This window comes from Sander lucioperca, chromosome 11 (assembly GCF_008315115.2).
Source record: "Sander lucioperca isolate FBNREF2018 chromosome 11, SLUC_FBN_1.2, whole genome shotgun sequence".
Taxonomy (NCBI): Eukaryota; Metazoa; Chordata; class Actinopteri; order Perciformes; family Percidae; genus Sander; species Sander lucioperca.
In genome coordinates, this window is record NC_050183.1 from 9,880,006 (window position 1) to 9,903,150 (window position 23,145).

The 23,145-nt window shown below is 42.0% G+C and overlaps 2 protein-coding genes across 4 annotated transcripts in view; both read right to left on the reverse strand.

The window, feature by feature from the left end:
* Positions 1-4,922: 4,922 nt before the first annotated feature.
* Positions 4,923-9,241, reverse strand: plcxd1 (phosphatidylinositol-specific phospholipase C, X domain containing 1). Of its 2 annotated transcripts, none has more exons than XM_036007654.1 (7): positions 8,754-9,241; positions 8,382-8,506; positions 7,368-7,510; positions 6,896-7,024; positions 5,918-6,073; positions 5,312-5,492; positions 4,923-5,201 (listed from the first exon to the last, which is right to left on the reverse strand). In XM_036007654.1, the coding sequence occupies exons 2-7, from the start codon at positions 8,503-8,505 to the stop codon at positions 4,957-4,959; spliced, it is 978 nt and encodes a 325-aa protein (XP_035863547.1). In that variant the 5' UTR covers position 8,506; positions 8,754-9,241; the 3' UTR covers positions 4,923-4,956. The 2 variants fall into 2 exon arrangements, with proteins under 2 accessions (XP_035863547.1, XP_031165292.1); XM_031309432.2 differs by having other exon boundaries at positions 8,382-8,520.
* Positions 9,242-13,014: 3,773 nt separating this feature from the next.
* jade3 (jade family PHD finger 3) overlaps positions 13,015-23,145 on the reverse strand; it is a 15,404-nt gene continuing 5,273 nt past the window's right edge. For both annotated transcript variants that reach the window (XM_031309430.2, XM_036007391.1), the window contains exons 4-11: positions 22,907-23,064; positions 22,174-22,364; positions 21,148-21,359; positions 19,550-19,717; positions 19,316-19,432; positions 17,676-18,134; positions 15,727-15,844; positions 13,015-15,605 (exon numbers count right to left, since the gene is read on the reverse strand). In XM_031309430.2, coding sequence (XP_031165290.2) covers positions 14,782-15,605; positions 15,727-15,844; positions 17,676-18,134; positions 19,316-19,432; positions 19,550-19,717; positions 21,148-21,359; positions 22,174-22,364; positions 22,907-23,064 — 2,247 coding nt within the window. In that variant the 3' untranslated portion in view covers positions 13,015-14,781. The remainder of the gene's footprint in view (positions 15,606-15,726; positions 15,845-17,675; positions 18,135-19,315; positions 19,433-19,549; positions 19,718-21,147; positions 21,360-22,173; positions 22,365-22,906; positions 23,065-23,145) is intronic.

The following is a 23,145-nucleotide window of genomic DNA, read 5'->3' on the forward strand; positions in this document are numbered from 1 at the left end:
CTGTGTCAAATTGTAAATGTAAATTAAACCATAAAGAAAATGTAACAATGATTGAGTTATTTTTGTGTCATGCCAAATATTTGGCCCACTTGGGATTACAAGACACTGTATTTAATCAAAACAAAAAGATATCTTCTGGTAACATATTCAAATCTAAAAGCAAAACCTCAGTCATAACACCGTGTACACATATACATAATATAAACATTTTAACATATGTTTATGGGTGAAATATCCCATGGTTGGTTCTCAATCAAAAAGAATCCTCAGTTAACATATGGCTTATTTTCTCCTGTTTAATGTGATTTTATTTATCTTAGAAAATCAGCAATGGGTTTCATAATGTGCAAAGGAAAGATGAAACAGTTATTGAGACGTTTCATTGTCATTGGACAGCAGACGTCCAATGACAATTACCATATATATAATATAATATAATATAATAATATATATAATAAGACTACCTTTTACACTTCAATTGACCTTTTCTAGCGGATGGTCTCTCACTGGTGCATATTTTTCCCTATAGCGTTTTAAAGGTGAGATTTGTCCTGTATCACATATCCTCCACACAGAATATGAGCTCTTGCCTCCAGACAGTACACAGTCCCTCACAGTCAACTCAACGGTTTAAAAACTCATTTGTTCCTCCCTCTGTCGAACGTTTAAACAACGCTGCCCTAGGCTGTAGAGATTGTGCAATAGTTTCATGGTTTTTTACTATGGGGTGAGGGAAATATGTGTTATGTGCAATATGTTTTTAGGATGTGTGCAATACTTTATGTGCAATTAATCGTTGTGACTGGTACAGCTGGTGCTGTATTATTTGTTCATATGTTGTTGTTTTTTTGTAACGGTCAAGGCATTTATTTATGTGTGCAGCTTTTAAGTCCAAAACTAATTTCCCTAAGGGGAAAATAAAGTATATCGTATCGTGTTCTATTGTGTTTCAAAGGAGCAAATGAGTCATGATGTGATGTGTTGATGTGAAGTTTATTTACGCATCCCTCCATCACATAAGCAAAGACAAGCTTTTGTACATCTAACTCATCAACATATCAATCACGCAGCAGCCACTAAGAAGAAGGAGAAAGAACAACACAGAGTCCCTGATTAAAGGTAGGGCAATAAAAAAACATAACCCTGTACATTCAAAACCACATCTGAGCTCTCTAACTGTAACTGTTTGGGTGTAGTACTGGGCAGACATGGAGGCTGCACAGTGTTACTGGAACAGTGATTGACTTTTCAGTGATTGATTATAATTACTGATTACTTCAATTGATTTTTTCCAAATAAGTGCTGATGAGAGAATTCTTCTGAGAACATAGCCACTGAGAGCTCTTGTTACTCTGTGGGTCAGACCTGGTTTCATTCTTAGTGTGGCTTTACATTATAGAAATTTACATTGACCTGTGGGGGAAACAGAAACGGAGCATTTTAAAGTATTAGACAAACGGTATGCCAGAATATGATAGGAAACACTTTGATCAATGGGACAAATTAAACCGTTTGGATTTTTTATGAATACATTCAGTTGGAGTTATTTTCTTTATTTGTTATTATATGTACTTTTCAATCTATGCCAGTAATAAAAAAACATTAAATTTGTCAGTTTACACATCTTTACGTTAAACAGAGCCTCTTTGTGGCTGGGTTGGATCAGTGTGTAGAGCAAGTGCACATATACTGAGAGGTTTATCCCTCAACGCAGAGGTCCAGGGTTCGAGTCTGACCTGTGACAAGCTCCTGCATGTCTTCCCCCTTTCTCACCTAGCTGTCCTTTAAAAAATTAAAGGTGGAAAAGCCCAAAAAATAATCTTTTAAAAAACAAATAGAGCCTCTTTATTAAATGAAAGAGATCTTAAAAAATAAACAGTAAAAATGTCAATGAATGGTTAACTTGAATATGATTGGTTGACATTTGAAGACCATTAGTAGGAACATTCCTTACACTGATACACAGCTTTTTCCTGATATCAGACAGAACTGTCAACATGTTACACTGTTGACATCGAAGAAAGAATCAGTCAACTCTGTGGACCAAGGCTACCAGCAGAAAACATTGCCTGAATATAAGCATTCCTTCCTTGTTTTTGAAAAGTGACAAGAGGAAATGTTTTGTGGCTTTAACCCTCCTGTTGTCCTCGGGTCAAATTTGACCCATTTTCAAAAAGTATCTATATCAGAAATTTGGGTTTCTTTCAACCAAATTTTCAAACAAAAGTAACGTGGATGGTTCCATAAAACGCTCTTCACAAGTAAAATAAATGATCACTTCACTACTTTTATTGAATTTGGGTGTTTTATTCAATTTGATAGCATTTGAAAAATAAACGATAAAGAATGTTGAAAAAAGTGACAAAAATGTCAGAAAAAACTTCAAAATTTGGGGGAAAAACAAAACAAAATCGCAGAAAAAAATTCAAAAAACAACTGCCCAAAACATTGAAAAAAGAAGTTTGAATTTCAAATTTCGACCCATTTGCATGGTCGACAGGAAGACAACACAAGGGTTGAACTCATCTGTATACCAGAGCTTTACATTAATTATTTGCCTGTTTTTCACCTTCAATGGAAAAGGCTTGCACTGAACTGATCCCAGTATTGCAGAGTTTCAGACGGATGATGTAACACAAACTATTGTGAGTGAATGCAAAAGCATTGAAAAGAAATACGTAGCCTACTGCAACACAAAAGCTTTTTTCCCCCACTGTGGCCCTTTACTTTGGACTCCATAGTTTGACATTCCCTACACACTCACTTCTTTTGTGTAAATGAACAAATGCCTTGGTGAGTAGACTGCAGCACAGGCATCTCGGAAGGAAAAATGTTAACACTGATTTGTACATCTGAGCGGTCGGGGAATAAAGTGAGGTGATTTGCTTAAAAATGCTCATGTTTATTGGAAAAGCTCATCTCCACAGGCACAGCGGTGCAGCATTATTTTAAAACAAGGCCGAACCTGTTGGCTCAAGTCAATTATAAGTAAAACAAGGCTGGGTTCATGCAAATAAGTTTTCCATGCATTTTGCATAAGTTTCATGTCTTCTCTACATTCTCTATGGATAAATACACATATTGTAGGTGTAGGTTACAGTTTAGCTGTTTCTTAAACTTGCTGCCCACACGTCACAATTAAAAAAAGTTCTTGACCTACATTACAGTCATATGTGTTCACTGAATACATTGTTTGTGCTTACTCATTTAAAATGTCTACGTCAAGGTGAGATTAGTTGTATCATTATTGCTCTGGTCACTATAACATAAAACTGACCAACTTTGCTGAGCCATAAAAACTGCTCCAGTACATTGCATAAATAGTGAACTGAATGTAAACAAACTAGTGCAGGAGCTTTAAAGGGTAATTTCAGTATTTTTCAACCTGGACCATATTTGTGTCTAACTGACTAGTCTCGCATCGCCAGACCTTCCTCCACAGCGCTGCGGAGGAGGGTCTGGCTAGTCCACACAGCATTCCGGGATGGGAGAAAAACGTGCTCTGGTTTATTGGCATTCCTTTAAACCAATCACTATCATCTTGGGCGGCTCTAAGCTCCGCACGGAGCCGCTGCAAAATAGCCTCAAGAAGGAACTTGTTTTGGTGGAACGTGTACGTTCAAAGGTAGTTTTAGTCGTGCCACTGAAAACTCAGATTGGACAGATAGTCTAGCTAGCTGTCTGGATTTACCCTGCAGAGATCTGAGGAGCAGTTAACCATAGTCCTCACAAATCCACCAACACAAAGGAAGCCCAAGGCAACGGACATCCGGCCTAAATGAGTGAAATCCGGTGGAATTTCCGTCGGCAACGAAGCAATCCCGGAAGTGGAACGTCGTGGATATAGACTACTAACTGACTAATGTGAACAAAAATCTTTGAAGTTGGTCCAGTATTGAGCGAGAACGCTGTAACCAGCAGCCACTAACCAGGCTGCAATGTAACCCTATAGGGCAAATGGACAATGTTTCCGTCAGTTTCCGTTGACTAAAAGTTTTGGCCACTGAACAGGCTCAGATTATTAAGTTTCTGACAACATTATGAAAAGGATCCCTGCAGAGGTCGACCTTTTTGTTTAACTAGAAACAGCTCCATTAAATTAAACAATACTTTAAAGCAACACCATGTAACTTTTCCCGCTTCGGTCTCCCTACAGGTTGTCTCATTGGAACTACAGCTGCAGCTAAAAGTTACATTGTGTTGCTTTAAAGCTATAGTGCACAACTATTTTATATTAAAGAACGTCCGTTACATTCAAGCCATTGCCAAATGAGTTGACACAAAGCTAATTAAGACTATCAGCTCCACAAAAGCCTCTGTATTTCTCAGTATGGCTATATTCTCTGACTTTTGCGCGCAGAAGCTCGAGTGATACGTTTTACGTCGCTGCTACGCAGCGTTCAGCTTTGAAGACAAAGAGGACATCAAAATTACAAGATAATGACCTCTTCTGAAGAGTCCATCATGTTTCTTTAATCCTCCGTGTCCTCCTTGATTTGACAGTTAAACGCTACCATCAACTGCGTGGAGGAAGGGTGGGGGTGGTGCACGATCACAGAAGGCTTGCGTCATGTGGATGCTCCGACAGTGTTGTTGTCATTACTTAGAATTAGTGAACTGAAGGTGCACAATTGCCCGATAACTTAAATTGCAGCTTGTTTCGCCGCAGCCAAATGCAGCGGTCTCGCTTAATACTGGACCACTTTCAAAGATTGTTGTTCCCATCAGTCACTTACACACATACGAACAAACATAAGAAAATAGGGTCCAGGTTGAAAAAACCCAAAGTTACCCTTCAAGACTGAAATATACATTTCACTGCCTCCAAATAAGTGCATTTATATTCAAAGGAATAATTCAAGTATTTTTTTTCTGTCACTCTTAACAAAACAAGCTCATGTGTATTTCATGCTGTGGTTCACTTTTTTTTGTAGAATAACTCAAATTGGTGAGAAGTCATGAGGGCCATTTCAGTAGTTTCTCATTCAGTGTAACGACAGTCGGAACAAACTGGCTCTCTGCAATAAAGTCCCCAGCAATGATGTTGAGAGAGCCGACTTTGGAGCCAGGAGTCTGCTCTTTAACCCAGCTGAGCAGTGTCGGATACGTGGACATCACCAAGTCCTTCAGGGACTCTGTCGGGTGTGTGCAGATGTATTTCAGGTCCTCGGTCAGATTCATTCCTGTGACGAAAAAACCTCCTAAAACACAAAATACGCACATTCAATTTTATAAGTGGTATGGGCCAAATACAGCCTTAATTCAAAAGTAATTAATCATCAATTATATTCCCAGGCTGTGTTTAGATTACCTGGTCTGCCATGTTGTTTCCGGTGTTCAAAGTCTTCGATAAGAGCCTCAGCTTTGCATTTATTGGCCCACCAGTAAGGAATATGTGGCCACAGGTCGCTGTGGCAGCTGGCGATATTGTGTTCATAGGACACCATCACTTGGTAGCCTAAAGCCCACAGGTTTCGAAGAGTTAACACTTCCTGAAATCAGCAGAATATAACAGGCTTTGTTTATTTTCTGTCAAGTATTTTTTTAATGTTATTTAAAACATCACACTGGCATGTTTTCACTGGCATGAAAGCCATGTGTTTTATGACCATCCATCCATCCTGACCTCCTCGCTACACGGTCCACAGCATTCTCATACAGCAGCAGTCCATGTGGTGCATACAGCAATTAATATATGGAATACGTACGAATTACAGATTCTGACGTGTTTTTAATAGTTTTTGGACAAGGAAGGAATGATATATATCAAGATTTGGCTACACAGAAAATACTACTTGTTAGTGGGATCAATTCACTGTTGGTTTGGTGTTTTTCATTCATTGACAATAGGAAACGTGTAGATTATGGCCAGCCTAATTCTTTAAACCTTAATTCAAAGCTGGAGGAGAAGTTGTACCATTTTGGGACAGAGTTTGGAGGTGAATACGTTGCGTATGGTGGTGAGCAGCAGCGTATGGAGCTCCTGGCTCAGGCCGAGGAAGTGGCTGAAGGAGAGGATGACCACCTCTTTGGGATGAGCATCCAGCCACTCTCGTATCTCCATTAGAACAGTCTGCCAGGAAAAACACAAGTTAGTCTGCTTCTACTGCCAGACTTGATAATGTAATGCACAATTTACAGCCATATTGTACTGTAAAAGCCAAAAGCACACATGGAACTTGTAACATTGCCAGGTTCAGTTATCTGCTAGGGCTGGATTGTTGGTAATTACCACATGACTCCAACATGATGGATAACAACCTGCAAGATCTATTCTGGAAGTTATTTATTTCCTCTTACCACCTGCTGAAACAGTGAGTGAAGAGCGTTTTGATTGATCTTCATCAAGACTATTTAAATGCTTGTTCTGCAGCTCAGAACCACAGAAATGTCATTGGAACTGTTTGTAGCTCCTGTTGCCACATGAATATTTCCAGAAAATGTATGAGTTACGGTGCATGTGAGAAAGAAGGGGGCTAAACGTGTGACTATGTCACTTAAAAAAGAAGAAATAACACCCACTTCCTCTTTCGAGCATGGAAACGTTGAATTCATAAACAATAAAAAGCCTTCATTGGGCCACTAGTTTATGTTGGCAAATCTTACATAAAAATGATGTGTTCCCACTACAATAACCTTAAAAATGTTTTCAGAGGGATTTCAGAGTGATTAGTTTGGACAGTGAAGACGAGAGGATTTAGTATCTCACTGCAGTAATGATTGTTTGCTGAGCACGACTGTACTCTTGTCCTTTATGCTTATCTTTATGGTTATTATTGTGGATGCACATGACTTTCACAGGAGCATAAATGTCACCGTGGCAACATCCTGGTTGACATAATGTGTGTGTGTGTGTGTGTGTGTGTGTGTGTGTGTGTGCATGCCATTACTTCACCTCCACAGTGAGCGTGGTGTAAACACCGTGGTAGAAGTACAAATCAGTGGAGCTGTCATTGGGCCTGTGTGCAATTCTCAAGTCACAGTATCTGACCCCACAGTCCAGCTGTTGCTTTATAGTGTACTCCTGCAAGACACAGGGTGCACAATCTGTTACATGAACTCCAGCTTAAAACCTTTTCTTTATTTTATTAACAATGAACAGGGCCACGCGGAATCTGCGGACGCAGAATTCCGCAGAATTTTCTGCAGAATTTTCTGCAGACTTTTCCTCAGATTTTAAACAAATTTCGAAAAAATGACATTTAAACTCAGAATGTTAACACATCTCCACCCCAAGCATACATAACAGTCTGCTAAATTCGGCAGATTTTCATTCTGGATCACAGTTGAAAACTGTAAAAGAAATCTGCAGATTCCGTTTGTGTCTGACAATGAGTAATATTGCATGTATTACTGTGATCTATTACCTGGGTTATCGCCCACTTGTACACAAAGGGGCGAATAAGAGGCTTCATGTATTTGTCCAGCTTTTGAAGCATGTCTGGCTGGGTGAGGTCCACAGGGGATCGGTCATTCATATCCAGACAGTAGGTTATTGCATTGTGGCTGCCTAATGGGGAAGAGATAATACACATAATCATCACTAGACATTTGATTGCTTCATGTAATAGCTATGGTAGCCCTGAGAGCTCAAATTACTGCAACTAAGGAAAATACATGCAAATAGACAAAAGACAAGCAAATGAAGAAAATACCTTCGTCACTGTATAGGATACTCTTACAATTTGTTAAGAGTTATTAAAGGGTTGTGGGTACACTCAAACCACTCACACACATTTCTACTAATAACGTTCAGTCTGGATCAACGGAAGTAGATTTCCAGGATGATTGCCTGGAAAAGCCATGCGTGTGATGTCCCTCACCTTCCGTTCTCAAACACTATTCGCTTTCAGGAAACAACGACAAACTTCGAGCTAGCAAGCTCCACGCTGAAAATGGCAAGTTTTGATGAAAATTTGGATCGTGCAACAAGGCAGGTCGCTTGGTTCTTTCGAGGAATGATTGTAAAGATTTACAAATAATATGTTTACAGCATTCCCTCTCTAAGTGGGACGTTTTGGGACCGATATCAGAGGATTGCTGTGGCCCAAGTATCCACACCGCGATACACTGGTAAGAACTAATGAGGTTTAACCATGTATCAGCTAATTTAAATAGCTCGCGTTACTGTATTATGTCAACAGTTAACTTCATTTAATATTGTATGTGGCATTTTCTTTTGCGGGGTGCAAATGTTCCACCAGAACCAGTTCCTTCCCGAGACTATTTAGCAGAGCCACCGTCCTGCGTCCGGAGCTTAGCGCCGCCCAAGACGATTGTGCAGACCTTACTCCACAGCGCTGTAGTCTGGTAATACGAGACTAACATTCAACTAACAATCACTTCACCAAACACTAGTGTGCTGTAATCTGGCAGTTTACCCGGGATGGCCAGCTGGTACAGGGGGGTGTCCCACAGAGCGCATGGCAGGTGAGACATCCAGCTCTCCATGGGCAGCTCGCCCAGGCTCAGCTCACTCACCCCGGACACCACCACGGAGGACATACTGAGCCCCAGCGTCTGCACCAACACACATTTAATTTGTTTTAATTAAGTGAGATTATTAAATGCGGTTTCCCGTTGTGTTACATCAGCAGCTATAGGGGGAGGAAGGTGTGTGTGTGTGTGTGTGTGTGTGTGTGTGTGTGTGTGTGTGTGTGGGGGGGCTTAATTATGATGAATATCACATAGAAAACTTGTGTATCGTGTTCAGTAGCACACACAGTAATGTGATTCCTGTGTATCTCACTTACTTGATCAAACTGCTGCTGCTGCTTTCTTCCTTCCACCCGCCAAACCAGCTGAACCAGCCAAACCAGCAAAGAGGGCAAACGCGATGACTCCAACTAAAGGCGCGTGCCAGCAGAAGTCCATCCCAAAGCGTTAGAACATGTCATGGCTGCACATCAAACATGTATGATAAAGCGTGGCCGTGTGTCCCTCCCCAGTCTGGTTACCCTTTACACCTGCATAGCCCGGGATGACAGGGACGGTGGGCACGGCGCATTTTAGCTTCAATTATCGATTATCCATGACGATCGAATATCCTATCCACGTATGATCTGCTGGCTGCTTCAAGATAGAGTGAGGTCCTGGGTGCACCGGCCGGGTGTTTGTCAGTCTCCGGAGGTGCAGCAGCAGAGTGAGCGCGGGGAGGGCGGCACCGCGCCTGCTGACAGATCAGCAGATCGCAGAGCGGCTCTCCTCTTAAAGAGCCCACTGAAATGTCACAGAGATACAGAGAGAGAGAGAGAGAGAGAGAGAGAGAGAGAGAGAGAGAGAGAGAGAGAGAGAGAGAGAGAGAGAGAGAGAGAGCATGGGCGTAGATTTCATCTAACAGATGAGGAGGACAATAAACATACAACTTCTTATGAGCCATTACTGAAGGGGACACAAATAAGAATGGCACTTGTATAGGATATGTGTAGTTGTAGAACTCCAGTAAGAAAGCTGGCGAAGCTGTTTTATTCACTTTAAACAACGGATGAAGTGATTCTTTTCTCTAATACAGTCAGATGATGCTGAACTGAGAACTGAGCCTCCTAGCAAGCAAGCTAACTAACTAGCCAGCCGGCCACTAAATTAGTAAAGTTTAACAACTTAATTTTTATTCACACACTTTTGCGTAGAAAAGCACAGCGCTTTCTATAACTCAAAACGATGCGGAAAAACTAGTCCATGCATTCTTTAATTCCAGGCTGGACTACTTTGATTCCTTACTATCAGGACGCTCAAATAAGTCCCTCAAGACTCTCCAGCTGATCCAGAATGCTGCAGCACGTGTTCTGACAAGAACTAAGAAAAGAGATCATATTTCTCCTGTATTAGCTTCTCTCCATTGGCTTCCTGTAAAATCCAGGATTGAATTTAAAATCCTTCTCCTGACCTACAAAGCTCCAAATGGTCAAGCACCATCATATCTTGAGGACCTCTTAGTACCTTATTGTCCCACTAGAGCACTACGCTCCCAGAATGCAGAGTTACTTGTGGTTCCTAGAGTCTCTAAAAGTAGAATGGGAGCCAGAGCCTTCAGCTACCAGGCTCCTCTTCTGTGGAACCAGCTCCCAGTCTGGGTTCAGGAGGCAGACACTATCACCACATTTAAGAATAAACTGAAAACACTCCTCTTTGATAAAGCTTATAGTTAGGGAGTCAGGAGTTGCAGCGTCCACCTAGCCCGGCCCACCTGCTTCTCATCATAGTCATCAGATTAATTTACCATATAATCAATAATATAATCAAAGTAGAGGGAGGCAGGCCAGTACAGCCCGATCTGGTTGGGGAGAGTTCTAGCCCGACCAGGCTCCTCTCCTTAACCTGTCTCTTGTAATTATGCTGTTATAGTTTTAGACTGCCAGGGGACTTCCTTCCTTTGACACACTGAGCTGCTCTCTCCTCTCTCTTTCCATCTGTGTTCCTCCATGTCCCAGAAATGCTTGTTACTAACCTAGCTCTGGGGAGCTTATTCCCCGGAGTCCTTATGTTTTTTTTTTTCGCCCAACATGTTTCCTTGGATTAGGTTGGCACCAAAATCATGGTTGCAGCTGTCGCCGTGGTCCTGCTGCATGCCCTGCTATGCCCTGTTACACCCTGCTACGCTTTGCGGTGCCCTGCAGTGTCCTGCTACGTCCTGCTATGCTCTGCTGTGCCCTGCTATGTCCTGTAACGCCCTGCAGTGCCCTGCTATGCCATGAACTACTATAACTACTATTTCTAGTCACTGTTCCATTATCTTTATTGAGCACCGTCAGACACCACCTACCAAGAGCCTGGGTCTGTCCAAGGTTTCTCCCTAAAAGGGAGTTTTCCTCGCCACTAAATGCATGCTCTTGGGGGAATTACTGGAATTGTTGGGTCCTTGTATACTATAGAGTGTGGTCTAGACCTACTCTATCTGTAGCCTAAAGTGTCTTCAGATAACTCTTGTTATGATTTGATACTATAAATAAAATTTAATTGAATTGAATAACAGTAGCATGAAAGCACGGTGGGTGGAATTAGCAAGCTAGCTAACTAATTAACCAATGAGCTACTAAACAAGCTAAGTAACTTTATACCTGCTAACATAACGAACTTGTGGAAAATACATAATTTTTTTGTCATGACTAATTTATTAATGACTCAGCAATATCTGTATTAGAGAAAATAAAGTGAATAAAACAGCCTTGCCAGCCTTGATGCAACTCATTCTCTCCCACGAGTCCCACCCATGGATGTATTAAGAGGGTGCCACCTGACTGGGCGGCTTCTAGCTCACCTTCCGAGTCCTTTGCAGCATAAATGGAAAAAGCCCCAAAAAATAATCTTAAAAAAAAGAGGGTCCCACCCATGGATGTATTAAAGGTGCACTATGAGTTCCTGCATGGTTTCAAGTGAAAATATGTCAAAGATGCCACAGTGCCAACTGTCTTTTATCTCCTTGAATTTACCTAAACGTTGTAAACAAGTAATGATTTTAGAACACTCACCTTTGTACTGAAATAGGCTTCCCAAGAGGTGATTGATGAAGTTGTCTGTTTGTTTGTGATTATCTGGATGGTCAGGTCTTTCTCAGCTTCTTCAGCAGGTCAATAAACCCTGAAACAGCACTAACCAGTGTTGGGAAACTCACTAAACCAGAGCTGTCCCTGCTCTTCCTCTCTCTCTCTCTCTCTCTCTCTCTCTCTCTCTCAGTCATCAGTGAAAGCACAGGTTTAATCAAACAGTAATTATGACTGCATTATTATATAACAGAGCCACCATTCATTATCATGTTATCAATTACATTTTTTTTTCCTACTATGAAAAGGCTTGAGTTGAAAAGTGTGTGGCTATGCTGCCATCTAGCTTTCCTGCCAAATAACTGATAAGGTACACACAATGGTAAACCATGGTACTATTGTTAAGTATCCTACAGTTTTATTTATTTTACGAGTAGTCAGCCATTCATTCATTCTTTCTTCCCTCCCTCCCAATTATACTTATCTTCTTATTAAAATAAACTCAAAACATTATGTATGGCAAACCTTTGACTAAGTTGTCACCTAGAATGTACAGTTCTATATTGTAAGGTCTTGTAATATTGCCTATTATCTACACAATTATTAATATTACAATACGGGCTCACATGCGTGTTGTTGCATTTTAAAAAGGCTCGACTACAGTGTGTTAAGGAGCTAAAACAAATTGTAACATTATGTGTAATGTTGTAATTTCTTTTTGTTAAAACGGATTTTATAAAATTGGTATCTAAAAAACTATGGTTCAGGAACTGGTATCAAATTCACGGTATCAGTACCGGCATCAAAAAATCTTGAACGATACCCAGCCCGAGTTACAGACAGAAATGAAATGACTGAAAATAAAATGATGGCTTAATGAAGGATTAGGATATTGGCCTAAACTGGTAAATACATAAAAAAAAAAAATCTAATTCTTGGGGAGAATTTTTGCCCCTCAATCATGGTTTTTAGGGGCATTCTGACATTTCTTGGGGCATATTTCCCCTTTTCCTCCTTTAATTTCAGATTTTCCTCCCTTAATTTCAGATTTTCCTCCCTTAATTTCAGACACGGAATATATATATATATATATATATATATATATATATATATATATATATATATACACACATACATACATACATACATATATACACACATACATACATATATATATATATACATATACACACATACATACATATATATATATATACACACACATACATACACATTAAAAAAAAAAAAATATATATATATATATATATATATATATATATATATTTTTTTTTTTTTAATGTGTATGTATGTGTGTGTATATATATATAATATATATATATATATATATATCTCTCTCTCATCATCATAATGATGTAGCAAAGTGTCATGTCATTCCAAAAACTGTCATTACAACTTTTAAAATGATTAACAATTGCATTTTTGTCAAAGCCAGACACAGAACTGGCATTACACTTGAATAATTATGAATAAAAGTGAATACTGGGGTCAAAAAGGACTGAAAGATGACACCAAATGAAAGGTCAGATTATTTATTCGTTGATCAGATATCCTTATTTAAACCCGGATTTTGTCAATTTTATGTTTGTATTAAGACACCATTAAACAAAAAAGCCTTTTTAAAATAAAAAAGAATAAAGCTTTTTGTGGTAAAAATTAGTGAATACAGAGTAACATATCACCAAAAGTACTAAATTGGCATCTGTATCAAAAAAATCCCAACAATGTCCAGCACTAGTAAACCAGTTATTCCAGGTCATTTATTATCAAATAAAGGTGACACAAGTAACAGAACAGACTGCAGAGATCCAAAGGTCATTATCAGGGAATCAGTCTGTGATCATGAAGGCAATCTGACTGCAAAAAATTACATAACTGTACTCAGTTTTTGCTTTTCTGCATCAGGTTTCAGATTCAACCACATTACTGAAGGATACATCAGGGAATGTAATTAATTATACTTTGTTACACACATTTCTTCCCATTCTGACTGGATTACTATCCTTTCATCTAAACAGGACATGCAACCTGCAACCCTGGGTGTACTAATAGTGTGAATCTGCATTCCTACACACAAAAAGGCATTTCTGTTTACAAAAATGACCCCACTACTTGACAAATGTAAAAAGGTCACCAAGTCAGTTTATCACCTGTGGGAAAACAGGTTCACTGTAACAGACAATGTGCAAGAAAACAGGTGCAGTAAATGCTAGAATTCACTACAAAAGTCCCATCTGGGGTGTCAGTTTTAATTTCTAAAGACAAATTTGATTAAATTCAATTAAAGTGGAAACGTGTGATTCAGTTTAACATTATTTACATCCCAATTTGAACATGTTATGTACAGCAGTTTTGGTCAAAGGCAAATTGAACTTGTGTGTCGGGGAACATGGATGTTTAATATAAAGTTGTGCAGAGTACAAAATGTAATTCTAGCCACAATGAAAGGCAAGCATGATAATCTCAGAAGACTGACAGGTTTGGTCCTCTCAAACAAACATTAAATGGTACATGTCCACTGTGGTGTTTTTTGATGGCAGGGATCGCCCCCCCCCCTCCTTCCCAGCATTGGACGCTTGGTGGGCTTTGCAAGTTAGCAGTTATCAGTTTCTCATTAATGACTGCTGACAAGCAAAGAAAACAGGCTACACCCTCCTACAAACGCGACGGCTGCACCTGATTGGACAAACGCTTCTCAAGTAGGGGCTGTCTGCTCCCAAATTTCAAAACAGGTCAACATGGCACTCGTTTAGAAACTTTTCCTTATTTTACGAAAATAGTTCACCGAAATGTGTTTCTTAAAACATTTTATGCAAAAAAAATATGCTATGCAGTTGCTGAATCCGTCTTCATTTTAGATCGACAACGGTCAGTTTTAAATGATTTTCATGAGTTTTCAATGGGCAGCGAGTCGAACTGGATGCCCTTGATTTGCATAAAGTAGCCTGGGCCTCCACTTTATGCAAAGTCGCCGCAACGCTACCAAAATGCATTGCGTGGCTGCTCACATGGACAATAAATGGGTAGCGTGGAAGTGACGCTTGCCAGTAGACACGTACCATGACACGGGGCTACGCTTCTTCATGAATCCCACTGGGTGTTGTTCTGGACCACAGCACCCTTCATGCATCTTCTGCATCTACTATGTATACAGCACCATTAGTGCTGGGTCTCAGTCTGGTCCCTGGTAGAGACATGTTCACAGAGACCGCCTGGCACTTGGGAAGACTGCCACAAGGTCAGGAGAGAACGGCGGCAGTGAGCGGCGTAAATAAAACAGCTGTCACCTTTTTATGGGGTGCCTGGAGCCCAGCGACTGTTTCCCACGACTGACCCCTTTCCTTGGAGCATCTGGCTGAGGCGGCCCGGCCGGCTGCCTGTGCCTCCCTTTGGCCTCTGGCTCTGAGTCACTGAGCTCCAGGTCGGGACAGTATCCGTCGCTGTCCTGGTACGATCTGGCGCTTTTCACTTTGTGTTCAGTCACGGGCTTAGCCCATATTCTCTCCTTGGCTGAGCCCTTTCGGGACAGTTTGTCGGAGGCCCGCAGGCCCTCTGTGGTCCGTACCAAGTTAATGGTCGCCTCTTTGAAGGACCTGCCAAAGTGCTCCATAGCAGACTTGCGAAAGCTGTTCTTGTCTAAAGCCTGATTTGAAGCGTCCTGGTCGCTGGGCGTCTGGCAAGAACTGTCCTTCTGAGCCACAAACTTCTCTAAGAGGCCGTTAGATTTAGCCACGCAAGCCCGGTCTTGGTCCAGTTTTCCGTTACTGTTGGATGAGTGGCCGTGGAGCGCAGCGTGCAGGGCTAAAGGTTTGCCAGTGTGTTTTACAGGCAGCGCTGGGCTGCGCGAGTGGCTCGAGGAAGACAGCCGTCCGTTGGAGTACTCCTCTCTCCGACTGCGTCCGTGCAGCTGAGGCTTCCCTTGACCCAGCCCTTCACCTGCATGTTCAGAAACATTGCCACTATTGTCCGGGCAGAGCGGCCCATTACCAGATTTGGAGCTGGAATTTCCATTTCCAAGACTTGAGGATTTGGGCATTTTCAGCTTCAGAGTTATCCTTGGAGGAGGCCGAAACAGCATACTCTCCACTGGCGATGAAGTAGGAAGACCTGACGACAAAGAAAGACAACACATGTTCAAGACTCCATACACCATGATCCAAATATCCCAACAAAATATTGGCAAAAAAAAGCAAATGACTGGCAAGCTGAAGCACAACAGATGGCTCACCAGCAGACAGCTCCTGGTTCAAGAGCTTCACATGCAAGTTGAACATCTGCTCCTGGGCTTTGCTCTGCAACACCTTCAGCTTCTCCCGCCGACTCACCATGTAACACAAATTCCTCACCTGCAGAATGAGAAAACTGTCCATTAAAAACAAGCACTACATGTTTGTAAAGCTCTTTCCTGCTCGCTGCTACCTTTAAGACTACACTGACCTGGCAATATTAATGACTGGCCATGCTACGTTAGGTCATAAATATTCTGCATGTACAGTGCTTATAAAAGCATTCACCATGTGGACACAGATGATTGTTTTAAAACTTTGTATCACAGTTGATTAGTTAAGTGTTCTGACACTTACCAAGATAAATAATAAAATGTATTTTTTTGTGATATATTTTAAGAAAGACATGTTAAAGAAAACAATCTTTATAAATGGACCTAAGTTATGTATCCATATAAAACAAGAGCTGAAATAATTTGACAGAAAACTAATCTGCAACTATTTAGATAATTATTTTCCATCTTCCCCAACGTGAGGGACTGCTGCTTTTCGTTGCCTTTTATGATTAAAACACCAAATATTTTGCGGTTTTGGACTGTTGGTCTGACAAAACAAGACGTCACCTTGGGCTTTAGGAAACTGTGACATTACATTTTTCACAATGTCCCCCAAGTCCTGCCACAAATTCTGCACTGGTTTGGGGTCTGACCCAAGAAAAATAAAATAAATCTTTTCTAAAGTGGCAGCTCTGTTGCAGACTGCAGCCAGGATCTCTTTAATTTTTGCATCCATTTTACTCTATACCTCCGTCCTCCAGGGCCTGCTGCAGATGTGGTAAAACAATGAAAAACTAAAAACACTGAAGAAGGTTAACACTTACTCAATAATGTATGTTGATTTTATAAGACCAGCTCAGGAAATTCAGTAACTTCCCAACCCAGACCTAAAACACTTGCAGTGTCTTAGGGTTGTGTTATGTGCACACTGGATCATGAGAGATTACTGAGATGGACATGTTAATATTATGAATAACAATATATTACAATATGTTAAAATGTGCTATACTGAAACTGGCTTTGATACAGTGCTCAATTACTCATCAACGACCACAGTAAGCTCACTAAAATAATGTGAATTCTGAGTGTATAGGCCAGGGGTGGCCAACCAGTTAGGTATAAAGAGCCACAAAAAAAAACCTGCACCATAGCAAAAAGCCACACAACACATGCACGTCCACACTACAACAGCAACAGTGTCTTCCAGATCTAATGACGGTTATAATACATAGCAGTTTTCATAGTTTTTTTTCTCACTTAGATTGACTCAGTGGGAAACCTGACAGTCTTTGTTATCCAAAATCCTTTTCAGGTCTTGCTTGAACTCGGTTGTGGCCACTCGACGAACTCTCTCACTCATTTGTCACTAAAGGGGCTTTCAAACAATCTGATTCAGCAGTGAAAGGGTTAACGAGGAAGGTGCTCTGTGGCCGCTGTTTTTCCTCAGGTTGCAGAATCTGTCCTCAAAACTCTGCTGCATTATTTTCCATTTTAAAATAATTGGCAAATGTATTGGCAGATGCATTCAAATGTGTTTTTTTTTTACTTATCTGAAATACTGTATGTTTCAGAAAAGTTAAAAACAACAATCAACCAATGACACAGCCCCCAGCCACACAGGAAGAGCCTCACAGGAGCAGGCAAAGAGCCGCATACGGCTCAAGAGCCACAGGTTCGCCACCCCTGGTATAGGCCAACATGTGAATTCAGCACATAAACTGTCTGGCTCCTTATAAAGAATGTCCATTAAGCAATATATAAAATTAATACATGTAGGTTAACAAATACAGAATATACTGAGCATAATGCTGTGTACCCAGAAATACCACGACTCAGCACTAAAGATTATTACACTGACGTGTAAATACAAAACAAAACAACAAAAAAGCACCCACCCTCTCCAAATCCTGGCGCAGGTGCATGAACATCCGCATGCGTGTGTGGATGCTGTGCTCCTGCGGCTGCAGCACCAGGTTCTCCTCCTCCTCTTTAGGGGGCAGCAGAGCTTTGTTAAAGTTAGCTCTCCTCTTCAGCTTCCAGTACTGAGAGATGAAGTCCACGAGGTGCGCGGACAGCCCAAGGGCCCGGGCCAGCTCCTCCGGCTGGATCAGAGTGTAGAACTCCTCCTCCAGCTCCTGCAGTCTCTGGGCCCGCTGGCCCACCTTCTCTGCCTCCGCGGGGGGTTTGGAGCGGGCTGGGCTCAGGCCCGCCTCCCCAGCTTTAGACTGGCTGTGCTTGAGGCAGTAAGACTTGAACTTGACTTCGTCCCCTTCATCCAGGATGGTCTTCATCTCCAGGCTGTGCTCAAAGGCGCATGTCACGTGGAAAGGAGTGGTGCAGTTCTTTACCGAGCACTGAGAGGCAGGAGGAGGGTGGGGGGGCAGGTTAATATGCGTACATGGACTAGAACCCAACTACTGTGGATAACAACATCACGGTAAACGTAGGATTTTGCAGAAACCTCATTTCCCAGTAACTTGACTTTACATGATTTGTTTCATAATTTGGTTACTGCCTGGATGGTTGTGTGGAATTCCTCAGGAAATATATTAGTAAGAGAAGGCTAATAAGGTACACATAATGGTTATTTGTCATCTTGTTGAGACACAGCACCTTTGAGAAATAGTTAGCCTGGGAAAGCCCTGACGAACTTCCGGCAAATTTGAGATTTGCTCTGCAAGTCCGTCTGGCCAAGAGCCCATTCAAGCCCATTTCCAATTTTTCCAAATCGAGGCACCAATCACAACCGTTGAGGCGGGCTTTACACGATGACGATAGCAAAGCGACGGCAAGCAGCTTTTTGTTTACATTCAACATGGCGGCCACAGAAGCGCAGCAACCCGTTGATGCCGCTGTCGCAGCTACGTCACCCGGATCGTTGGTCTGATTGGTTGAAGGACTATCCAATTGCGGCCAGAGGCATTTGAGCGGCGTCCGTTGGCGACGCCCCTTTGGAAATGGGCTGTGAATGAGGCTTCCCCAGACCCACTCTCAGTTACAACTGAGAAGGGTCTGGGGTCAGCCAGGCTAAGAAATAGTCATTTTGGGAAATATACTTGTTGAGATATAGATTGAAGATTGATAACACGGTTATAACTGTACGCTAAATATGAAGCTACAGTAAGCAATCAGTTAGCTTAGCTTAACACAAAGACACAAAGGGAAACAGCTAGCCTGCTTGTCCAAAGGTAACACCATCAGCCAGCCAACACCTCTTAAGCCTTCCCATTAACATTTTATTATACTGTATCTTGTGTGTTTAATGTGTACAAAAACCAAAAGTTGTTGTGGTTTTACAGGGTGGTCTTGGCCGGGCGCAGTGACAGTGACAACCAGACTGCCCCTGTTTCCAATCTTTATGCTAAGCTAAGCTAACTAGCTGCTGGCTGTAGCTTGATATCTCATCTAACTCTTGGCAAGAAAGCAAAGAAGCGTATTTCCCAAAATGCCCCACGATTGCTTCAATGTACTTATTGTTACTTGCACTGTTAGTTGCAAACGTGACGCGGCACAAAAGAAAAGGATCCACACTCACCTGGATACAAGCACCGGTCTTCCATTTACACAGACTGCAGATGAGAGACCAGCGGCTGGGTGGGATGTGGGACACTTTGGTGATGGGCTCCATCCTCTCGGGACAAGCAATGCTCACCTACAGCAGAGGAAAATGTACGGCATGGTGAGAGGTTATCTAACACTTACTGTAGAACAATATAAAGAGGCCAAGAGCAGCGCAGACGAAGAGGAGGAGAAGGGCTTGTTTATTTACCTCTGGTATCCACAGGGCACAGCTCACATGTGCCCACTTGGTGCCTGCTCGTGTAGCCTTCATGGCACCACCCTTCTGAGGACACAGAAGGCACTGCGGGTCGATGCCGAGGACACACGTCCTACACAGCCAGTTTCCAACAGGCACTTTGACTATACCGTAACAGGCCTGTGGAGAGAACAGCAGGTTGGAGTATTTTGTGACTGATGTGCTACTCTGAACTAGTCAGTGTGTGGTCTGGATCAACAGACGTACATTTCCAGGATGTCCCCCTCCGCTCTGTTTCTGTTGCTATTCTCAAAATCCCTTCACTTTGGAAAAAAAACTTCAAGACAGCAAGCTACACACACAAAAATGGCAAGTCTTGAAGAAAATTTGAGCGTGCAACAAGGAAGGCCTGCTTGGTTCTTTCCAGGAATGATTGTAAAGATTTACAAGGAATAATTTTACGGCATTTCCTCTCTAACTGGGACGTTTTGGGACCGATTTGCGTGGACTGCAATGGACAAAGTACACACGGAGATACACCGGTAAGAGCAAATTACATTCAACCATGTTTGTATTGTGCGAACACTTCATTTAATATTGTATGTGGCGTTTTTTGCAGGGTGCAAATGTTCCACCAGAACAAGTTCCTTCCAGAGACTTTTTTGCAGAGCCACCGTCGCTGCATCCAGAGCAGACAATTGTGATTGGTTCAAAGAAATGCAAACAACCCAGAATGTTTTTTCTCCTATCCCAGAATGTATGTGTGGTGTAGCCAGACTTTAAAACACAGAGCTGTGGAGATAGGTCCGGCAACGTGAGACTAGTCAGTGGCAACATTCACTCATTGGGTTTAGGAGAAATAGTCAAATGTGCATCTTAAAATCAAATGCTCAGTGTTAAGAAAAAACTCAGGAGCAGCACAACTCATTCCACATGCGTGAAAAAAGTTTGGGAGAACTTGATGACTTACACAGGAGCATTTAATGAACACTTAATTGAGGGGACAATTAAGCAGACAGTACAGTTTAACCACGATGTGCTATCATGTCGTGCCGTCCCAACTCTCTGAAGTTGTCTCTCTCCTGTCTTCCTGAAGGTGTATTTAAACTCATGCTGGAGGCGTTACGTTTAGGTGAACCTTTAAGGGAAACAAAGATATTGCAGGCGCCATAAACACAGAAGCTAAAGCCTAGTTCAGCCCCTTTCTCTCTCTGGGAAGTATGCTAAAGTGTAGCAGTCCCAGCGACCTCCAAAAGGAGACAGTCCTGAAACCAAACATTCCCTTATCATGCAGCTGCCTAGATTCCCTGAATCTGTAGAGAGACCAACATAATTATACATGATCAGGTTTGGTTATTAGAGCATGGCCGAATATTTCTCATCCCCTAACCTGTGACCTATGAATGACCTGATGTTGTCTAAGCTTTCCCTTTGTCTCATTGTACCCCAACGTGGGGTTTCTGGAAATTGCACCAAACTCAGGCACAAAATTGTGTTTTGCTCACAATTCCTTCCTTAAAAAGAAAAAAAGAATTCTGATGCTGACAGATGTATTCAAATGTTTAGATTTGAATACTAGCCGACATGTCGCCTGATACACTCGTGTTTACCTGGTGCACACAGATGTTGCACTTGTCACAGAACACCATGTCATTCCCTTCTTCACTGTCGGGGGAGCGGCACACATCGCAGATAACGTCCTCGTCGTATTCAATCCCCAGGCCTTCCACCGTCTCAATGGCGTGGTTCATGTTGTCATAGCACTGACTCTCCAGGGCCTCCATGGTGCGCTCCATTGTCAGCTCGTCTATGGGCTCCTCTCCTGGAAGACAAAGGAGGATGAAACCCCACACGGTCAGAGAAACCCCAGCAGCCCAAATCTTAAAGCGCCCATATTATGCTCATTTCAGGTTCATAATTGTATTTTGAGGTTGTACCAGAATAGGTTTACATGGTTTAATTTTCAAAAAACACCATATATTTGTTGTACTGCACATTGCTGCAGCTCCTCTTTTCACCCTGTGTTCAGGTCTCTGTTTTAGCTACAGAGTGAGACCTCTCACTGCTGTAACATCTTTGTTGGGAGGTGCACATGCGCAGTAGCTAGGTAAGGATTACATCAGCTAGCTGTTTCTCCAACTTCAGTAGTACAAGGCAGGATTAGCCGGTAGACTTCTTCTAAACGAGGGCACACTTCCAACTTTGTGTGAATACCTGCAGAACAGGGACATGGAAGTAGTTCTTTTGGAGATTATGGTGAACTAGTGTGTGTTGTAGCAGCGTTTTGCCATTCAGAACGAGCTAGCATGCTACGGTTATCCACCTTGTCTCGGCTACTGACGTAGACGGCCCTGCCGATTTTGACCAGCTCACAAAGGAGACTGAATGCAGGACACATTCAGAAACCGTATCTCACTCTAAACAGCATGGATGTTTTTTTTTCCAAGTTTGTATGTGTGTGGAAGCACCAGAGACACAAAATAACACCCCAAATCCCAGAAAAAACTGTTTTTTTTCATAATATGGGCACTTTAATGCTCTAATTTCTAGCATAGAGAGACAGATGTCCATGTTTGTAGATACTGACTTTACTGTCCAACAAATTTTATGGAGTATCCCCTGATCCTGATGCTTACCCATGCGGTCGAGCTCTCTGTTGAGTGCATGCAGCCAGTAAAGGTCCATGTCGTCCAGATCGTAGCGACACATGGCCTCTGCCAGCTCTTTGATGTTGACATAACCTGGTTCTGTTGACTCCTGGCCCGAGCACTGGATGTACTTCCTCTGGTGGGTGTAAAGCACCTCCTTGGGCTTCTCCACAATAACTCTAAACACAGAAGACACGATCAAAAGCTGTCAGCGCTGCAAAGCTCTGAAAGATTCATTTGGCGTATCAAGTTGTAGTAGCACATAGGACTGAACAATATATTGTTTTTCTATCATCATCGCGATATCAACTAGCGCAGAAACCATATTGCGAAAGGCTGCGACATATCGTGAAAGACACTCTGAGATTTTTTGTTAGTTGAAAGAAAATCAGTGGAAAACTGCACTTTGAATTGTTATTCTTTTTTCAGTGGTGCCTTTTGTGTTCAATTCAGTGTTCAATTTCTCCATAAAAGAATGTTGGAAATGATTTCCTTTCACTTGTTTTAAATTCAACAAGCAATTTGTTGTATTTTAGCAGAATACTGAAAGCAGCAGAAATGCAGAACTGAGTACATTTTGATATCTGTTTATTTATGTAGTGTTATCGTTATCGTGATATTCAACAACGGTATCAAATATTTTCCTCATATCGTGCAGCCCTAGTAGCACATTCAAACTGCTTTGTCCAAAGTCAGACCTGTGGGAATGAGACCGAGTTACCTGACTGACGGCTCTGGGATGGTGTCTGGACTTGCCGGGACCTGGACTCCCTTCTCCCACTCCTGCTTCCAGGTGTCTGCCAGCAGGTAGTAGTCCTCTGGGGACACATGGTGGGAGTCAGGCAGCTTCATGGCACTGATCAGGTCTTTTCTGAACACCTGCGGGAGAGGCCGTGGCACACAGTCAGTCAGACACCACTCCTCACGTTTAACAACACTCAGCACAGAGCACTGCCAAGA